The sequence below is a fragment of the Corvus hawaiiensis genome, chromosome 20, assembly GCF_020740725.1.
Source record: "Corvus hawaiiensis isolate bCorHaw1 chromosome 20, bCorHaw1.pri.cur, whole genome shotgun sequence".
NCBI classification, from domain to species: Eukaryota; Metazoa; Chordata; class Aves; order Passeriformes; family Corvidae; genus Corvus; species Corvus hawaiiensis.
In genome coordinates, this window is record NC_063232.1 from 8,339,921 (window position 1) to 8,359,625 (window position 19,705).

The window sequence follows — 19,705 nt, forward strand, 5'->3', positions numbered from 1 at the left end:
TCATAAACTCACGCACTCTGTAGTGAGGAAGTAACAGCTTGACATTTTATATATATCTGGCCTCAATGTTTCTGTGCCTCAGTTTCCTACCCATAAAGTGGATACAAACCACCTATTTCTTCTAAATCTTGCTCTCAAGAACCAGCTGACCTGTTCAGCGAATGTTTATATACATCTCACAACTGAAGCATTTCACAGCTAACTCAAAGCAGCATAGAAAATTCCTGCCCAAAGATTTGAATTTCTAAAAACAGGTTAGAATGGAAGGGACTGGGAAGTTTTGTTCTGGCCTCTTTGAGCATCTTTGCTTTGACTCTAAGGGAGGAAGCTGTTTGTGCTAGTGCTATTCCAGGGATAATTAGGTAGGTTTGAAAAGCAAAGGTCTCTTAATTTCCACTATCAAGAACATAAAAGGCAAACAGACAAACAGACAGAGGAAAAGAAAGAAAATGAAAACCAGAAGTAAGCAAACAAGAACGCACTCTAGGGAAAAGCAAGCACCCTGAGTCTGTCAAAGTCCCTCTCCCTGAGCTCTGAGCAGCTGTCTCAGAGCATCCAGAACAGACCAGCTCTCCCCAGACCCACGCCTCCTAGGAGCATTCCCAAAGCAACTTCAAGCAGTGCATCTTCCCTCACTTCTTGCATGACATTTATTTGTACTAGTCCTTGTCTCCTGTTACAGATTTTCTTTCAATTTATGGAGTAATTAACACTAAAGGCTATTTATGGATTTACACTGTAGGATGGGTGAATGTACTCAGTGCAATTTTCTCATGTTGTCCTGACAATTCAATTCAAGCTCCACCTGGTACAATAACCATTTTGAATTTTCAACTATTCATGTGAATAGGACATATTACATACACAGGGAATTACACATGTGGCTCTGGGTCCTATGTCCATTTAATGGAAACCACTGTTATTAATCACACAGAAGGGAGTCCTCTAAGCCCTTTACTAGAGGGAAATCATAAACACATTAATCCCACCTTTATTTTATAAAAATTAGTAGACTCAAAAATCTGCTTCAAAGAGCACTTGAGGTCAATTGGGGCATTTTTTCAAGCCCTGTTCTCAAAGAGAGAGAAATGACTGCTAACACATCAAGGGATTTAACACTGGGTATTTACAGCCACCTCAGAAGCTACAGCAGACACTATATAATCTCAGCCATCTTCATTGAAGCTTCACTGTCCATGTAAACAGTTTGCAGGAGCAAGTGAATATTCTGAAACAGATGGAAACGTTTTATGTAAAGTACCTACTTTTCCTCAACTATCCCATTCACTATGCCCCAGACCACAACTATTTCTGCAGGCACTATGATCCAGCAGCTCCCAAGCAAGGCCTTTATAAAAAAATTTAGGGAAGGGAGACTACACTGCTGTAAAGCTTCTCCACTGTTATACATCTGCCCATGTATCTGCATGAGATAGGAAAGTCTGACAGGAAAGCACTGGATTTGTCATGTTCAAAGATGGAGAAATCTGTATTTTTACCACTAATGGTACAATTACAAAGACATCCCAGGCACAACATCCATGCCTTGGGATAATGGAGGAGGACAGCATGGTGTTGCTGCCTGTTCCGAGCTTTCCTTCCCCCTCCCCAAGACAAGCCAGGCCTTGCCTCTGCCATGTGTTCTGAACTCCTTTGTTCCAAGCGCGGGCAAAACCGAATGTAACTCAAACTCTCCAGCAGTGTCTGACTGGCCGCTCACCCCGGGTCCGCCCCCAGTCCGCCCCTTTCCCTTCTCCGAATAAAAGAAGGGCCCAAGAGGGGGCCTGCCCTCTTTTGGCTTTGCAATCCTTCTGCGAACATCTGTGTGTTCTGTTTCTGTTTGAAAGCTTCTAATTGCGGGAATTAGGCAAGCTGAAGACTATATTTCTCCCTCTTTGCTTCTACCACAGTATGGTGTTGGTTCTCTTTACCTATCTAGGAACACAGGCACCACTTTCTCAGTAGATGCTAAAGGGATCCTCACCTCTGCTGGCATGGACACGCAGCCTTCGTAGATTTTGAGGAATGAGATGAGGCAAATCCTGAGGTATGGCACTGTCCTAGAAAGTTTAGTAGCTAGTCTGCTAAAAGCAGCAGAAGTGGGAATGTATTTATGCTAGTTCCAGAGCTGGCGAAGGAGCATGTGCTAATTAAATTTTTTTTTTTGCTCAGCATGTCCTCAACTGTATTTGTACAGAGCAGAGATGACGCCATGTGGCTGACTGATCTATTTACACGTCTGGAGTCCCCTGCTCATCCCCATCCCTGTTTCCCAGTTAAGGGTGCAGACAGGAATTTGGGCTAGTTCCAGCAATCCAAGACACCTGGCACACCACTGGGATTGGAAAAACCAGTGACTTTTACCTAATAGAAGCTGTTCAGGATCTCTCTACTGCACGAATACAGGCAAGCAGAAGAAACTGAAAAGCCTATTTCTGGAGAAGAGCTAAAATAAAGTGAATATTATTGTTGAAGCCTGTTGTGAATGCAAAAAGCAGCAAAAGCCAGATTAATACTCTCTGCTGCTCTTGCTGACTGTAAGCAGCAGAGGCAAGAAATGTGCTGCATTCATAAATGCACAATTTCTGTGCAGCCTTTCTCTCCTTCCTCCAGACTTTTTTATACTCCTTGCCCAGCTGGCTTCTGGCTTTGATGTTTAAGTAGAGCTGCAGGCTGTTTCACACGTGCCTTGTTTCTGCCAGACAGACAATCCACGTGCAGGAATGTTGGGGCAGTGGCAATGGCTGCAAATGGATGCTCTGAGTCCATCACAGTGGTCTGGCCCCACAAGATATGACTTACCTGTCTTGAGTGTCAGTAGCTTGTGAGGTGAGACCTTGAGCATATCACATCCTCTCCCATAACTGTGCTTCCCTTTCACATTAAATATTTGGTTGCCAAAGTCCTTCTCTCTTGCACTAAATAAGTATGTGAAATACTGGCATCACAGAGCATTGTGGCTCCTGGGTGTTACAGTAATAGCACCAAAATTAAGCTCAGGAGGTGTGATCTGGCCAGCTACCCTTGTGCACTTAAAGGAAGGAGCTCTGCTTTACTTGTGTGCTGGTATTTCCATTTCACACTGTTTTCCCTAAGCCTCCTGTGTCTGCAGCAGGGTGGCACCTCAGAACCATCCCCAGCAGTGCCTGTGACAGTGAGCTGAGGGGTGTCCACACCTCTCCTATCCCTCTGAAGCAGGAAAACCAGCAATGGCTGCAGAAATCTAAGCAGCTGCTTTTTTCTCCATTAGGTTCCAACCTAAACCCAAAAAAAGTGACTCCTTGGTCTTCATCTGGACAGCAGCCAGATTAAAGAAAAGCCAGATATTCCCAAGGGGAAAAGAATGTGTTTGAAAAGCAAGTTTCCCTTGCAGGAGAGAGATATTCAACCATATGAAACACAATGTATTTCCTTTAAAATCAGCATATATTCCTCCAAACCTCAGCTTCCCCACCTTCAAGCAAAGAATTAGCATCCCGGTGTTGACTCAACAAAGAGCTGAGTTCAACAACCACCAAGTGCTGCACTATTATAGGCAGAGGCCAGAAACACCACCAAGAGTCTCTGCCTGTCCTGCACTAACCCCATACCCAAGCAGTGGCATGTTCTTCTGCACATTTACCAGACCTGCTGCAGCTGAAGCTGCTTCATCAGAGGCACCCAGTACAAATCTCTGAAGACCCACAAGAACTGATGTGCCTTCTCCCTTTCCTTTCCTTTCCTTTCCTTTCCTTTCCTTTCCTTTCCTTTCCTTTCCTTTCCTTTCCTTTCCTTTCCTTTCCTTTCCTTTCCTTTCCTTTCCTTTCCTTTCCTTTCCTTTCCTTTCCTTTCCTTTCCTTTCCTTTCCTTTCCTTTCCTTTCCTTTCCTTTTTCCTTTTCCTTTCCCTTTCCCTTTCCCTTTCCCTTTCCTTTCCAGTATTTAGTACCCGATGAGTGTATGCGTATCGGTTTTGCAAGGATTTTGCTGCTATAATTTTCTCCTGGCCTTGTGGAAGCCTTCCAGACTCTCTGTGGTCCTTCACCTGGGACTGATATGAAGGTTGTGGCAAGCAGAAAAGTCAGGTGAAGCTGTGTCCTGGGTGGGTACACAAGACTGCTGTTCCTGGAAGTGCTGCTGCAGTCCTGTGTTCCGCCACAGTGAGAGTCCTGTGTACATCCTAGGTCATGTCCAGAACCACGGGCAGACCTCAGGCAGGGAAATGAATAAGAAATGTCATTTTTAACATTCATTAACTTTACATGAAAACATCAAGATCTCCAACTTTTGAAGCTGTTTTGCTTAAATGCCTGCCTGCCCTTGTTCCAGTTAAAGGATGTGGAGAAGAAGACTTCCCTCCTGGAGATGTTCTTGGATACACAACACTCACCACACCGAGTCAGACCAGAGGCAGTTCCAATAGTGTCCAGTAACAGCTATCCATTACAGGTCCATTTCTGGGGTATTCCCATCTTGCTCTGAGACTACAGAATGGATCCATAGCACCACTCAAATAATTACATCAGTTTAAAAGGGACTTTCAGGACAGTGCAGACATATTTGCACATCTGTGGACAAATCTGAGAGAAATCTGGGCTGGCTACCCAACCCATCACCACCACAAGAATTACTCCTTTTGTCTTCTTGTCATCTGAGCCCATCATCATAAAAAACCAGGACCCTTCCCAGATGCCATCTGTGCAGGCCAGCTGAGCTCTGATGTGTTCCCATCCCCTGACAGTGCCAAGCATCCAGGTGACATGGGGTGATGCTGGGAAAAGGATTCACAGCAGCTCAGTTTCCAAATGGTGAGATGTCTTTCCACTTCCCTTTTCCTACTCTATCTGTGAATTTGTGGATGGACAGAGGGGATATTCAGTACTGTGACTGAACTGGGAAAATCTTTCCTTGGCTGGGAGGTGCCAAATTATTCCAGAGGTGTCATCAATCTGCCATTTCTGAAAAGCCAAATATACAACTGTAAGGGCTGCACACACTAACTCAGGCAGATCCTCCTCTTCTACAGATGAAGTCCTTAACGCAATGGCTGAGTTACTCCAGCCAGCACCCCTTCAAAGGCATGGTGTGAGAGATGTTACTGGGAGTGAACCTTCCCCTCCTGCCAAAGCATCAGCTCTGTGAGACAGACAGGATCTACCAGCCAGCCTGGAAAGAGGCAAGGACTGCAAATAATGCCACTGACTCTCTCTCCCCTCCAACCCCTCTGCCTGGTTACATGCCACCTTAAAGCTGTCCCTTCTGACTCAGCCTGCAGCATTTCATCCAAAGGGGTCTGAGGCACAGGCAACTTATCTGACTCTGTGAACAGGCTGCTTTTCTGGAGGGAGATAGGTGTTATGTTTTTCAAAATCTACTTGTAATTCAGGGGTAGACAACTACTACTCATTTCTACTTACATGCACACACCACCTGCAGACAAGACTGCCTCCAGAAATGGGATTGCACAGCTCATCCCGCCCCTGCCCCAAAGGGCTGCATGCAGGGTGCAGCCTTGCCAGCACGGGAGGGGGTGCTCCCTTTGGCCCTGTCCTGCTCTGCACCAGTGCTGCCACACCAGCCTTACCCTGGGCAAGAAAAACAACCACTGATTTTATTTAAAAATATGAAAGCAAGTCTTCCAGGTAAACCGAACCAGTGCATACAAGCTGGAGAGAGAAATGAATGCAGATGAGTTTATTTTTTACCTCACCTCCTCCCACCAGCACAGGGAGTTGGTAACATTACATCATCACACACCCCCGCCCCTCGGATCAAACCCTGCAAAGACACAGCTTCTGCTGAGGCTGCTGGAAGCAATGGCCATAGGAAAATTAACTCTCTGCTGTACAGGATGCACTTCCCAGCGGCCAGTAGTGACCCAGTGCTGGATTTTGTGGTCAGCTGTTTTGTGATCGGGGATGTCTGAATCCTCAGAGATGTGAAACCCCAGCAACCTCTGCCTCCAAGTATTTATCTAGCAGAACAAGTATTTTTATAACTGGACAAAGAGTCTGAGTTGCTCCCTGTCTGTCCCAAATGCAGGACTAAAGATGGGCAATAAAGCTACCTGATATACCTCAAGGACTAGGCTGACAGTTTTGATAGAGGGACACAAAATGACGGAGCAGGATTATCAATTTCCACCCACAGACTTCAATTACACAGAATTGGGTACTGTTAGTGTCAATTTTCCTCAAGCCCCACGTGGCCTTACAGAGCAGCCACTGGCTGAGCCAGAGGCACAGGCATCTTGTGGAGAGCAACACAAAAGCTTTTCTTTGCAGGAAATTAAAAAAAAACAAGGAAACAAACATCAGCACTTGCACAAGCCCCAGACTGGCTCAGATGGAAAATTACCTTGAGACTGTTTGTGTTCCAGATCAATGGATCAGCCGCAGTGCAGGGCAATTAGCACTTTGAAATTATTCAGCAAGCTGAGGGGTGGGAATTTTAAGGGAGATGGTGAGGGAAGGGTGAGAACAAGCAGGAATAACAATAAATCTTTCTGGATAGAAAAGTCAATGCCTGGCGCTGGCTGAGCCCAAGATACCGTGTGAATGTGGCTGTTGGATACTTTTGCAACCACGCAAATGGGGGACAGAGGGAGGTGGAGGGGCTGAGACTGCATCCTGGGAATGGATGTATGGCCTGAACATGGAAAGCAGAGCACACATTTTCTTTTCAGCAGGTATCTCCCTAGTTATACTATCAGCCTATTTTCTGCTGTACCCAGCACTCCAAGCAAGGCAAAAATACTCTGTAAGCCGATCCTCCCTGTGAGAGGTGGGAGGGCACAAGGTGCAAACTGGCCACTCAACACTTCAGGCAGGCATCAGCTTGGTTAGGGCTGCGTCCAGGTCTGTGACCAGGCTCAGGACCAGCTCCCTTCAGAGGAGTGAGCATCCTCACAGGGGCTGGGTGGCTGTCTCCAACCATGGTCTTCAGCAGCACGCACACCTTTGTCATTTGGGATGTTATGAAGATACTGGTCTGCTTATTCCTATCAGGAACAGGAAGATCTCATTGTTTCCTGTGTGCTGACATAGCACTCACATACATGCAGCATGCTTTACTGTTGCTCTCAGAGAAGGAGGGAGGCAGGGAAGCAGGGATGACGGTGGCTGGCTCCAGTGTAACCTCTTTCACAGCCCTTCTTTACACAAATCACATCTCCAAACATCCAGGAGAAATGAGACATTGCTCAGATGGGCCTTTTTCCCCAACCACAGGAGTAAACAGGAATGCCCTTCTCTTCCCATGACCTGGAGAAGCACATGTGGCTTTTGCTATGGGATATGGGGACTTTCTCCGCTGCTCCTGAACGTGAACCCATGAAAGAGTCAGACATCAGAGACACAGCTAGGATTAAAGCAACTACATGAGAAAACCCTGCTCCTTTCCAACAGGTCTCCATGTTTCTATTATTAATCCAGGAAGAAAAGAAAACCATCTTTACCCAAACAGTTTCCTATTATTCTATATTCTATTTTCTGTTATTATTATTATGTCTGCATCTAATCTGAGGCCAAGGCAAGCTACTGCAAAACTCTTTGAGGCACTGATGCTCTTAACACTTTGAAATCATGCTAATCTGATGAGGCACTGAGAGAATTATGCAAGCAAACAAACCTGGAGCCGATAAGGAGCATCAGAGATAGAGCACACCAGGTATTTAGTGCTGGGAGCTGGGGAAGGCAGGAGCAATGCCCAGCACAGCTCCCCACAGCCCGGTGCCAGAGCTGTGGCAAGGCCTGCAGAGCAGCTGGCATGGGAGGGAAGGGAAGGCAGCTTGCCTCAGCCACCGAGCACTGCAGCCCATGACAAGGAACATTACACAGCAGGATGTAAGCGCTGCTGCTCACAGCTAGAATCTGAGCATTAACATTTCATCACAGCGCTTCCTTCGTCAGGATACAGAGAGATGGAGGTGGAGCACAGGCTAGAAACCACGGATAAAACCAACCAGGATAGAAGGGTTAGCTGCAAATGCAGCAAACGGGACACAGAAGGGTTTCTTCTTGCCTCTGCAGAGTTGGATGAGGCTTGGGAAAACCTGAGTCCTCTCTGCACTGCCTATGGATAACACTGGTGTTCCTGAGACAGCCAGGCTTTTGGGTAATCCAGTGCTAAGTGCCATCAAAACAGCAGCATTAGTAGTAATTAAAAATGAGATGCTTTTAACACCAGGCAGCGTACTTTGGAGGCAGCCAGTTCACCCAAACAGGATTACGATAGCTCAGGATCTTACATCTTTATTTCCACCCTGGGATAAGTGCAAACAGCCTTGGAAGAAACAGGCACAAAATCCACTTATGTCAAGATGGTTCTGAAGCGAAAATGTATTTTCCCCCCGTTTCTCCAGAACAGTCAAGATAAATACAAATATGGAAAGGGACTGACACTGGAAAGCAAACAGCATTTAGTCACCCACACAGACCTTTGAACAAGCACTTTACTTCGTAAGTGAAAATAGCCTGTGAAAGCAGTTTTGTTCAGGGGAAGGAGAGTGGTAAAGAAATCCCTGATGGCTTATTTGTGGGAAATTAGAGCTAAAACCAAAATGTAGGAGGGAAAGCAGAATGATCTATAGTGGGAAACCTCCAGATGGAAGAAGCAGCTGGGTTGTGGTGGTCTACTAGCACACAAACGTGTAATGTAGCTGTGTGCGTCACCAGACATGCTCTTCTAGAGAGCCTGTAAGCACACAGCTATGCACTCTCCTCCTGACCAGCCCCATTTCAGGGAGTAGCAGGCTTATCAGACAGACAGTTTGTCTTCAGGCCACACATGTGAGTTGGCATCGGAAGCATTTGTCCCCTTTTTGACCCCAGCAAATTGGTTTATTCTACTTACACATTTTTGATCTGTAACCCACAACAGGTTTTTGGCACTGTTGCTGGAAGGTCAGGGAAGGACCACAGAAGAGGAAGTCCCAGGCACAGAGCCCTCACAGAGCATAATCCATCAGCTGCCTCCGCCAGGAATTTGCTATGTTTTGAATTCAAAGAATCTCTTTCAAAAACAAAAAAAACCCACTCTGGCATTCATGCCAAGATGGCAAGCTGGTGGAACAGCACACGGAGGATCCTATGTTCAGACAAGGCAGCCAGGCTTACAGAGATGCTCAGCTACAAGAGCTGTGAGGAGAAGATGGGGAGAGGGATCGGATGGGATGGGATGGGATGGGATGGGATGGGATGGGATGGAAAAGGCAGATTCATGCATGAAGAGAAACACCCTCTGAGAAGGGGCTCTGCTCCTGCCTGGCACTAAGCACACTGCTGGGCAGCCTGTTTATCAGCACTCCTGCCTCGGGCAGGACAAACTGCCTATAGAGCTGATGGGGAGCCAAGAACAATTCCCTGCATTTCCTTCTCCCTCCAAGAACTGTAAAAGACATTTCAAAACGTAGACCCTTCTTCCATGAGGTGCCGGTGAACTGATGATTTCTGGCACAGTTTTGTTGAAGGATTCAGCAGGAGAGTCCAGGACATGTACCAGAAGACAGGAGATTCAGCCAGGAGGACAACTTTGGTCCTGAGCTGCTACAAAACAAGTCAGGTGATATTGAGGAACAAGAGACAACTACATGAGAAAGAGCTACGAATATCAACAGTATAGGGAAAAACACACCAGATGATGCTACCAAATGCACATTCTCTTCAAGAGCTCCCAGGTAAACTCATGTATACATGCTGGATGTCCAAGAAGATGCTGTGGAAGGAGGTGGAGGAGAGCTATGGGGATGGGTTTTTAAACAATAGAAGAGCACCCAACTGGAAGAGATGGCACTTAAGAGTTTCCAGCAGTGCTATTTCTAAAGACTTAATTCCCAAATGTCTGAAGAAGATGAATACAGGGGCCAGGAGCTTCCCCTTGCACAAGGCAGGCATATATTTAAAGAAGCAATAGCAGAGAAGAGATGGGCTGGATATCCCCCACTGGAGACAAACCACAGCATTCTGTTTTTCAGCACTCAGGTTTAAAAAAAATCTCCCAAACACGACAGTTCATGACTACTCATCTCACTAAGCAGTACCAGGGGATTTTATCATTACAATTACTTCATCACAGGATCAGCTCTCCTGCAGTTTCCCACCCCATGGTGAAGGACTGCCTTTCCTGGGAAGGGGTAATCCCCACAGGATTAGAGCATTTCGGAGAGTAGGCACACACCTCCCAATCTTCTCAAAGCACACTATTTATTGAACACACACAAGTGACAATACAAGAAATAAGTATGATGGTGATTTTCCCTGGATGGACAACAGCATCTCCCCTCTAGAGGCCCACCTCCAGGCTGTGCTGGATATAAACAACCATGTACTCCTCTGGCTGTCATGGGTGCAACATCACCCACTCACATTCTGGCACGTGAATAAACTTCCCTGCAGTTTGTGTTTCTCAGTAACCCTGCGGTAGTAGTCATGGTGACAAAACTGGGGTCCTTGGCAACACACCAATGATGCTGCAAATCTATGATGACTAATCCTAAAAGCCTAATTTACAGAAGTCATTTAAATGCTTAAAGATATGCAGGTCACTGCAGGGGGCGATTTAATGGCTATGGCATATTTAGTGGTGAAACAGTTGTACAGGAGGAACAGCCAGGACATCTTCTCTCCATAAAATCAAGTGGATTTTTAATGCAAGATGTAGACTAAAGATGTTTAAAGGAAAGCACAATTAAAACATAGGCATAATAACAAACCCAGCTGATTTCCAGTCAGAGACCTGGTCAGAGCTTCCAGATGAAACACTGTTTTAAGTAATAATCCCACACAACAATACCACTGATAAAGTACTGCCTGGTTTATTTGTGCCTATCCAGAATGTAATGAATGCTTTCTTCAATACATCTTGCCCATAAGCATATAACCATGATGCAGGAGAGCCAACTCCCCAGATTGCCCCCATTAAAAGCACACTGAGGACCTTCAGTGCAATGGTTTCCAGCTTTTCAAGGAGAGCCAATGGTCCAGTACCTGCTCCATGCTGGCTGCCCCTGTTCATTTCCCACGGGGGAGCATGTGCAGGACAGTGAATCTTGTTACCTATTCAAGGTTTCAGACCTCCAGCTTTTTCCTGGCACTAAAAAATTTAAGGTCATGTCTTCAGTTAATATGCTGCTGATGTCACCAAGGGAAGTGCACCAAAGTGAGTGTACTGCTCTAACTGTGCTTGGCTGGACCAGCAAGGCAGCAGTAAATCCACTGCCTCTTTTTACGAAAGTTTTTACATTTTTCCTCTCCACCTGTCTGCCACCTGTGATCCAACACACAAGAAAATGGAGAGTGGTTTCTACTCACATACACCTCACCAAAAAGCCTTGGTATAGGCTCTCTCTGTCTTTATACAAATAAAAGAATAAACACTGTACACCATATCTTACCCCAGAGAAGGCAAATCATGCTGGCCTCAGTCTGTAGAGTCCTAAATCTGTATCCCAGAGTGCTAAACAATTATCCCTCACCTAATTTGCTGTGGTTTTCAGTAAGCATCCACAGCACTCAACAACTGCCAGAGACAAGCATCGACACACAACCAGGTTAAAACACCTGATCACACATGATATGATTTCTGTGTCCTGATCCACTGCTTTAACCCAGTACCCCCTGCCCTTCCTGCATAGGCATCTTCCAGCAGAAAGGCTTCCTTCATGTGACCAGGAGTTAGGACACGAAGCACATTCATGTGGCAGAATGTAGGCTGCTTCAGTTAAAAGCAAGCAGACAAAAATACTTGTTGGGTAAAATCTTAGTTCTGCTTACGAGGATTTCCCCCTTATTAACACTTGACACAACATAACTGCCCTTGTCATTGCAGCTGAATTGTAGCCAATGCACGCACAAAGCACCATTGGTTCCCGTCATTAGTTTGTCAACATTTCTGTTCCTGCAGAAGAAATCAAGTTTAAATAGAGTTACCTGCACTCCCACTTCATTCTGTTCCTGTAATAAAGCAATAGCAACAACAATAACTATGATAGGTACTAATGACTTCTTCTGCAGTTTAAAGGATGTGTCACTTGATGTACATAATGCTTGTGTGGATGTAATCATGAGATGCTTCTCGTGTAAATTAATGCAAAACAAATACTCTGTAAGTCTTGAAGACAGGCTAAACCTTTGCTCTTGTGAAAAACAAAACCCCTTGCTGATCCCATTTGGGGGTTGAACAGTGATTTTGGAGGGTGTGGACAGTTGTTCTTTCCTGTTATGCCTGCAATGGAGCCATTAGTCTCCTTGACCATTGTTCATTACCAGGATGCATCTACTATAGTAACAAACCTGAATGTAGATTTATGCCATTGATACTAGCATCACAGTCTTAGTGCTTAGGTACAGAACAGTACCATGACTTATCAATAATGAGGGAAAGAAATGGCAATGCTTTACATCAATTACAGCACAAGATGGGAGTCTAAACCCTGCTTTCTGAATCCCTGTGTGAAGTTGCTTCAAGCACAGCTCAGCTTCACCTCTGGTGATAACACGTCTACTACCCTCCCCCAGTACTACCATGAGCCTTTAATTAAACCACTCACACAATTCTGTGATACATTGTGTTATTTACAATGCTGTAAGGCTCTGTGCAGACTGAAATCCTGGATACAAAGATTTTTTTTGCTCATGAATTTTTCAGCCAGGAGTATTTAGGCTTCTGTTGCTGAAATCAAGAAACCTTGCACGGTCCTTATTAGCGGTGCAGCTCACTGCTGCTGTCTGGGTCACCTCCCTGCTGTTCCTCCTTGGGTCACTTTCAGTAGCCTGTCATGTTCCCTTGTATCAAGGAGACCATAGCTGTGTAGGGCACCATAGCTGATGTCTACTTCCCTCCCCAGAGAGGCTGCCACTGCCCTCAAGCCCTAGCCAAGGCACTTCCATCGCACAGCAGTGGTCAGCCCGGGCTGCCCACTCTACCTCTGGAAATGGTACTCCAGGTTCTGCACTGCCACATCGACGTTGTGCTACAGAGAGGAAGGGCAAACCATGGTCTGCATCACACCTGGGCCGGGTATGGGCATCTTGGGGTGCCCATTTCTGCAACTGTAGCTGGAGTGAGCATTTGGGCATGATGGCAGGTCCTGTTGGCAGTTCAAAGGAAGGCTTAAGGATGGAAAAGGCAAGGTACTTTTAGCTGCAGCTCAGCTACAGGAGAACAACTTCCTGTAAAACACTACCTATGACGTTGTTGAGTTTTCAATGGCTGCTGCAAAATCTAATCCCTGCTACACTTTATGCTCGGCTTCTCCTGAAACCCAGTATCTGCCATGGCCATTTAAAACTCAGCTGAACAAAGCATTAGGAGACAGGCTGTGTGGACCGATGGCATGGTCAGTGGGGTGTGCAGAGAGGTGACCTGAAGAGGGATTTACCATTTCTAAAACTCCAGTTAGAAGAAAAAAAAATGAGAGTGGACAAGAAGAAGAATAAAAGAACAGGTTGCTGTGCTACCTGGGGGACTTGCAAGCTCTTCTCAACATCTGCAGAAGGGGTTGAATCCAGAACCAGGAACCCTGGGATGATGCTAGTTAAATGCTTCAATGGATTGGAAGTTATCTTCCAGTATATTTTTAGTTGGCACCAACAGACATTACATAATGGCTATTATATAACAGCATTACAGCAACAAATACTGTCTTTTGCGCTTTTTGTTTTTTTTTTTTTCTTTCTTTCTCTCACTCTCTTTTTCTTCAAGACCTTCTCCTTAGTGGAGGATTGATCAGTAACTGCACTTTCCATCAAATGAGGCAGGCAAATCCTTAAGATAAAAAACAAATGGAGTAAAAATATTGCTACTAAGCCTGTGAGCACTTCTCTCTTGCCCAACCTCAAACAGAATTAACTATTCCCAGAATAGAAATTCCACTAAGGCTTCTCTGAAATTTAAAGGGACACGCTGTGATTCTCTGCAGACACTAAATTTCTCAATATTGTTTTTTTCTCTATCTCACAGTGATAGTTCAGAAGACAAAAATAAGAGGGTGGGGGAGAAGCACTACATAAGAGATGCTGAGGAAAAACTGAAGGGTTTTTTTATCTGCTGGTAAGATCATTGCTTGTTGGTGCTCCTTCAAAATCTTCTCTGGCATATTTTTATCTTTTCTTCTTATCAGCCATACTGGCAGAGCAACAAAGACTTTTGCTTCCAAACTATGTGCTACATGAAAGAGAGAAGAAAGTTTCCAGAAGCCAGAAATATTTCCTTTCCTACATTTCCTATCTCTGAACCTAAAGAGAGGCAAAGCAGGCACACTGCCTCTGAATGCAGAAATAAAATCAGTTCAGTGGCACACCACAAGTTCCCATATCACGTCACCCTGCCAACTCAGGCAAGGGCCCTCTGTGCTTCTGTAATCCCAGCACAGAGCCTCCCTGACAAACACAGCACTCCCAGGACTTCTGCCTTTCTCATTCTGGCCCTCTAAAACAAATGACCTGATTCCAGGAAGAGCAAGAGACATAATCTGACAAATAATCTCTTCTTAGCTAGCAAGTTGCTCCCTTCTGTTGTTTCTCTCTTCCACCTCCCTAAACCTGGAAATGCCATTCATGCTCTCCATGGTTTATAAATAAACCAAACCCTGGACTACCTAGATGGGAAGGCAGTGTGCTGTGCACTTCACTGGTGTCACACACAGGAACAAAAACAACCCTGGGAGAGTGGAGAAGGAAAAAACACAAACAAATGCAGCTGCTTGGAGAGCACTATGTCAGCTCAGAGAGAGACTTCTTGGCTCTAAATGCTATTGCAGCAACAGCAGACCCCACTACTGACAGTGGGGCTCTGAAGGTAGCGATTGCAGCCCAGCGTGGAAGCACAGCCTGGCAGGGCTGCTCCTGTGAACATGAGCAAAAGCCCAAGAACGCAGGACAAAGAGGAAGCAGAAGAGATGAAAATGAATTAGCTGGCATGACAGTGTTAGGTCTGGACTAAAGTAGTGCAGTTAGGGGACAAGAAACAGCATATAAAAACTTACCAAATGTACTAAGTTTTATTATTACATGGGGAATACGGCCTTGTTTTGTGGACTTCTGCCATCTAGCTATTATGATGTTCAACAATTAACTTCAGAAAGAGGAAATTTGCTGGAAAAGCTGGCTTGAGAAGTTGTTTTGAGCTGTGAAGACATGAATGCATGAGACTTCCTCTGCAAGTAGTCTGTGCTAACCACAAAGAATACAGTCCATTTGCCATTCAGGACTGAAAACACTAAGAGAAACAAGTGTCAAAAGCAGTAGGTGTACTTCCATTTGTCATAGATTTCTCCTCAATACAAACCACTAAGGGATTTTACAATAACCGACCACTTGTAGCACTGGAAAATAGCAAATACACATTTAACTGAGACAAAGGTTCATGGTTCTCAGGAGAAAGATTGCTCGTTCATTTCAAAGCTCCTCCCTGCTGAGCCTCCAGCCCCAGGTGCTTGCGATAAAGGCCCCTGATATGGCTGCAGTGGTGTTGCTGCTGTTGAGTGCCCTTCTCAAGATCAAAGCTCTCCAGGCAAACAGCACAACTGCTAAGTCCCTTGTTAATGAACCCTGCGACATGGCTGTGCTTAGATGGCGCTTCCTCATGCACGTATGCAAAGCAGGGGGAAAAGGCATCCTCAGGAATCCACAGCTGAACAGATGGAGGGGCACTGTTTATCCAACACCGACTGCAGTTGCTGCTGCAGCACTTGTGCCGGAGTCGCAGCAAACAGCCTGTCCCCAAACAGCGCAGCCACAATGGGAGCGCGCCTGGGGGTTTTCCTGCCTGGGGGAAAGAAAAGGATGTTTAATTTAAAAGGAAGGGAGCAGCATACAGACTGTGTGAACTTGTAAAAATCAGGTTTCACTCTGACATACTCAAATTTTGGCCAAGGGAAACCAGCTGGACTCTACAAGGTCATCTCAGTGGACCCAAACATGCATTCCCATTCCCACCCAGCCTCTCTGCACATACCTTTGCGACAGCCTGATATACCAAACCTCTCTCCTGGGAGAGCAGCAGGGTTATCCCTCATAGCCTTGCGGCATAATGCACTGAGGTTCAGTTCCATGGTGTTTCTGAGCTCTTTGGTTTCTTACTTTTAAGAGACTTCCAGGGAAGTGCATACAACAGGACTGTGAAGAATCCTACTAACCAGCTGCATGTCCAAGCACGAGCCTCTGCAAACATGCTGCTGCTGCTGTGCAAAAAAAAAAAAAGCCAACTCCACTGTAAAGATTGTTCCACTGGATTTAAGATGGAATTAAAACATACTTAACTTTATAAGTAACATGTATTAAATTTAAGAATAAAATAAAAAGTTTCAGATCAGCAAAATATGAACCATTAATCAAACAGACACTCTGAAAGATTTCACTTTGAAATCTCTATAGTGATTAGCTATGGGCACTCATCCAAGGAGGCCTGTGAGCTCTGTTTCACTGACATGTATTTTTAAACAACCTTCAGCAAAGAGGAGCTCCATTTGGGGCACAGAATACCAGCTTTGGGGGCTGGGACCAGTGTCTGCCACAGATCATCTTGCAAAGCATCTCACTGGATCCCAGTTCTCCATCTAAAAGATGGAAACAATATGCCCTGCTCCTAATTCCTGCATAGCTTTTACAACTGAATCTGCAGGGAATAACCACCTGTTCCTACACTCACATAGTGCACTGCTGTCACTGTTTGGTGATGAGAGCTGTGTACATCTGTAATATATACCATGCAGACAAAAAAAACCACAGTTGAAAGATCTTCAGATAAAATACAGCCAGTCTGTGACAGGACCAGTTAGCCCTATCATTCCCAATTGTATTTAATGCATTATCTGAAATCACCCAGCAATACAAAGCCTGCAGCCTCTTTAATAGAATATTGATTGCATGTTTTGCACAGTCCATGATGCAAACTGCTAGAAGCATCTCTCAGACTGCTTTAACATCACCTGCAACTCCAGGTATGCTGAAATTTGCCTGGGCTAGGTAAGGAGAGGTGACATTCCATCAACCTAGTGGCCCCTGCCTACTTGTGCTGAGCACAACGTGTATTAACTTCTCTGTTTGCAAATTGCGCAGAATGCTCCAGAGACAAGAGTTTACACTGGTAACAAACACAGAATTAAACTGACAGTTTTAAAAGATTAGTAAAATGTTGCTTTCCATTCAAATTGGGGGAATAAATGATTATAAGAAAATAACTTCTCCCACAGAACGTTTACTCTATCCTGGAATGCATCAAGACATATCTGCATTACTGCAAATCTTCATCAACAGAAATGCAAATGTTTAGAAAGAGGGAGAAACAGAGGAACAAGATGACCTGTTCCTTCCAACCCAAACCACTCTATAATGGAAAATAACACAGTTAAAAGGTTTTTCAGATTGGTCTGTATGAAAGAAAATGGGCAAGCAGTGCTCATCTAAACTCTGCCAAAGCAGTAACCACTTAAGAAGTGCAAAAGCCCTGCAACATGGGAGCCAGGACAGGGGCCCTGGGGGAGTAGGCTGCCCAGTGCTGGGCCCAGTGGGAGCCCAGCAAACCAACTGCTGCTCGGCTGGGAGCAGGCAGCAAACTCACTCTTCTGTTCTGTCAGAGCCACCACTTCCCTCCCCGACAGTACCAGTGGGGGTTCAACCCCACAGTCACTTCTGCAGCTTCTCGAAATCCTCAAGCAGAACAAGGCACAGTCCAGAGAATGGCTGGAAGGGCCTATTCTTGAGCCAGAAGCACCACTATGGCTTGGCTTCTACCTGCCCACCCTGCAGGACATACCAGCTGGAGAAAGGAAAACCCTGCAGAGGAAGGTGAAGTGCTAATTATAAAAAACAAAAGAGCAAGCAGAAAAGCAGCCATCAAGATGTTCAGTGTGCCTCATCAGTTGAGAGTGGGTTGATATAACATGCAGTTTGGTTTTAAATGTTTGCACGACGTAAGTTTTTAATCTAAGATTTTACTGATCACTTGCACTAAATGGAGCAGAAACAGCCGTACTCCAAAGGGCCCTGCACTTTTTTCCAAGAGGTGTTTCTTGCCCCCATGAGTTTACATTTCCATCTAATCCAGAGATACCATGGATATAAGCAAAAATGCATTCTGTCTGCTTTCACAGCATGAGAAGCAAAGGAGAGCAAAGAAGGTAAGTAGAGACAAGAATAGTTTAAATTCATTTCAGACATAATCCAAGAAGTCCAAAGTGGAACTTCACTGTACACTGCAGGCAATCAAAAGCAAAAGTCAGTCCCATGACAGGGCTTAGCAGAAACTCAGTACAAGCTCTCAAGCAAAGAAACAAAACAGACATCTTCAGAATAAACACAAGTTCTGAAAGAACTGACTGAGAGAGGTGATGGATGTCCCAGAGAAGGAGGCTTACAAAGTGATGCAGACTAAAACCCTGCTCCCCAGCTTTACCCTCTCCTTCCTTCTCACAGCTGGTCAGTCTGTGGGCAGACAGGCACACAGCTTGTCAGGGAATGAAACGGTTCATGCCTTAAACATTGTTATGAAGTAGTTTTGCCCATTATAGCAAAAACTGTATAAAGAAGCTACAACCACAGAAGCCTCCTTGAAGATGCCTGACTGGAACTTAGGATGGTGAGTTAAGCCACCTAGATAAGATAAAGGGGACGCTATTGTACAATCATCTCAGGTCTGGGGAGAAACAAACAGGGCTGAGGGAAAGGAATGCATCCACAAGAAAGCCAAACCCAGCAGCTGCGCCGAAAATCATCTCTGGCTGTGCTTTGGGTGGGGAGACCACCACCCACAGAAGCCAGATTTACACCATAGACTTCCCCCTCGAACAAGTGGAAGGGGGGAGGTTTCAGGTCCATGGTGTGACCTCTGGTCAGAGGCACAGAACACCCATCCTCCCTTACACAAACTGGCCCAGCTGGGGAACCCCCAACCCCACAGGCCACATCCACAGGACATTCAAGTGAGAGGCAGCTGAGGGGGTGTCATAATCCATCAAAGACCCCCCAGAGCGCTCCCCAGACGCATTCCTAAGGCTTTGCACCACAGAACTGCATGTGATGCAAAATGATGCAACAGATCCAGAGTCTGCTGCAAGAGACTGGCCCCCGCCCCGGGGGAGGTACCTGGGCACTCCCACCTGGCCTGAACATATATTAATCCATCGGATTCTATGCTTTTTGAGGGACCTTCACCACCAAAAAGACCAGCTGGAGAGGATCAATGGAACATCTTTGGGATCCATGGAATGGTGATATTTTCTTTATTCTGTCTCTCTTTCTGTCCCCCCACCTCTTTTCTTTCTCTTCCTTTTTCTCTCTTTTCCTCTCCCTCTCATATTTACTATTAAAGAAAACCCTTTCTTTAATTTACTATTAAATAAAAATACTATTGACTTCGGCATATGGTCTTGTTTGCACCTTAAGTCGGGCAGAGGTATTTCTAATAACTTGAAAACCGGATCATGACACAGCCCCAGCAGCAACCTCACACCTTGGCATGCCTTCAGCTTAGACTCCTGCCTTCAGGCTTGTCCTCCCCAATTCTGTTCCCGAAGTGCTGCCTTGACACAGCTAACCTCTAATTTGTAAGAATTAGAGCTGGACCTCCAAATCTTGGGTGCTAGAAACAAAAGGATAGATAACTTTTTCAGCTCTGCTGTGCCCCACTGTTGTGAAAAGCCACGGGACAGCATGGTATGAAAGAAAACATAGAAGAGAAGCATCTCACAGAACAAAGCCATTGTGTTTGCACTGGATTTGTATGACCTCT

At 45.4% G+C, this 19,705-nt stretch overlaps 1 protein-coding gene across 2 annotated transcripts in view; it reads right to left on the minus strand.

The window, feature by feature from the left end:
- CASTOR2 (cytosolic arginine sensor for mTORC1 subunit 2) overlaps window positions 1-19,705 on the minus strand; it is a 145,493-nt gene that overhangs the window by 28,520 nt on the left and 97,268 nt on the right. The window contains exon 3 of one of the 2 annotated variants that reach the window (XM_048324695.1): window positions 15,932-16,154. The exons of the other annotated variant lie outside the window; for it this stretch is intronic. Within the exon in view, the coding sequence (XP_048180652.1) occupies window positions 15,932-16,028 (97 nt within the window). The 5' untranslated portion in view covers window positions 16,029-16,154. The remainder of the gene's footprint in view (window positions 1-15,931; window positions 16,155-19,705) is intronic. 2 annotated transcript variants of the gene reach the window in all.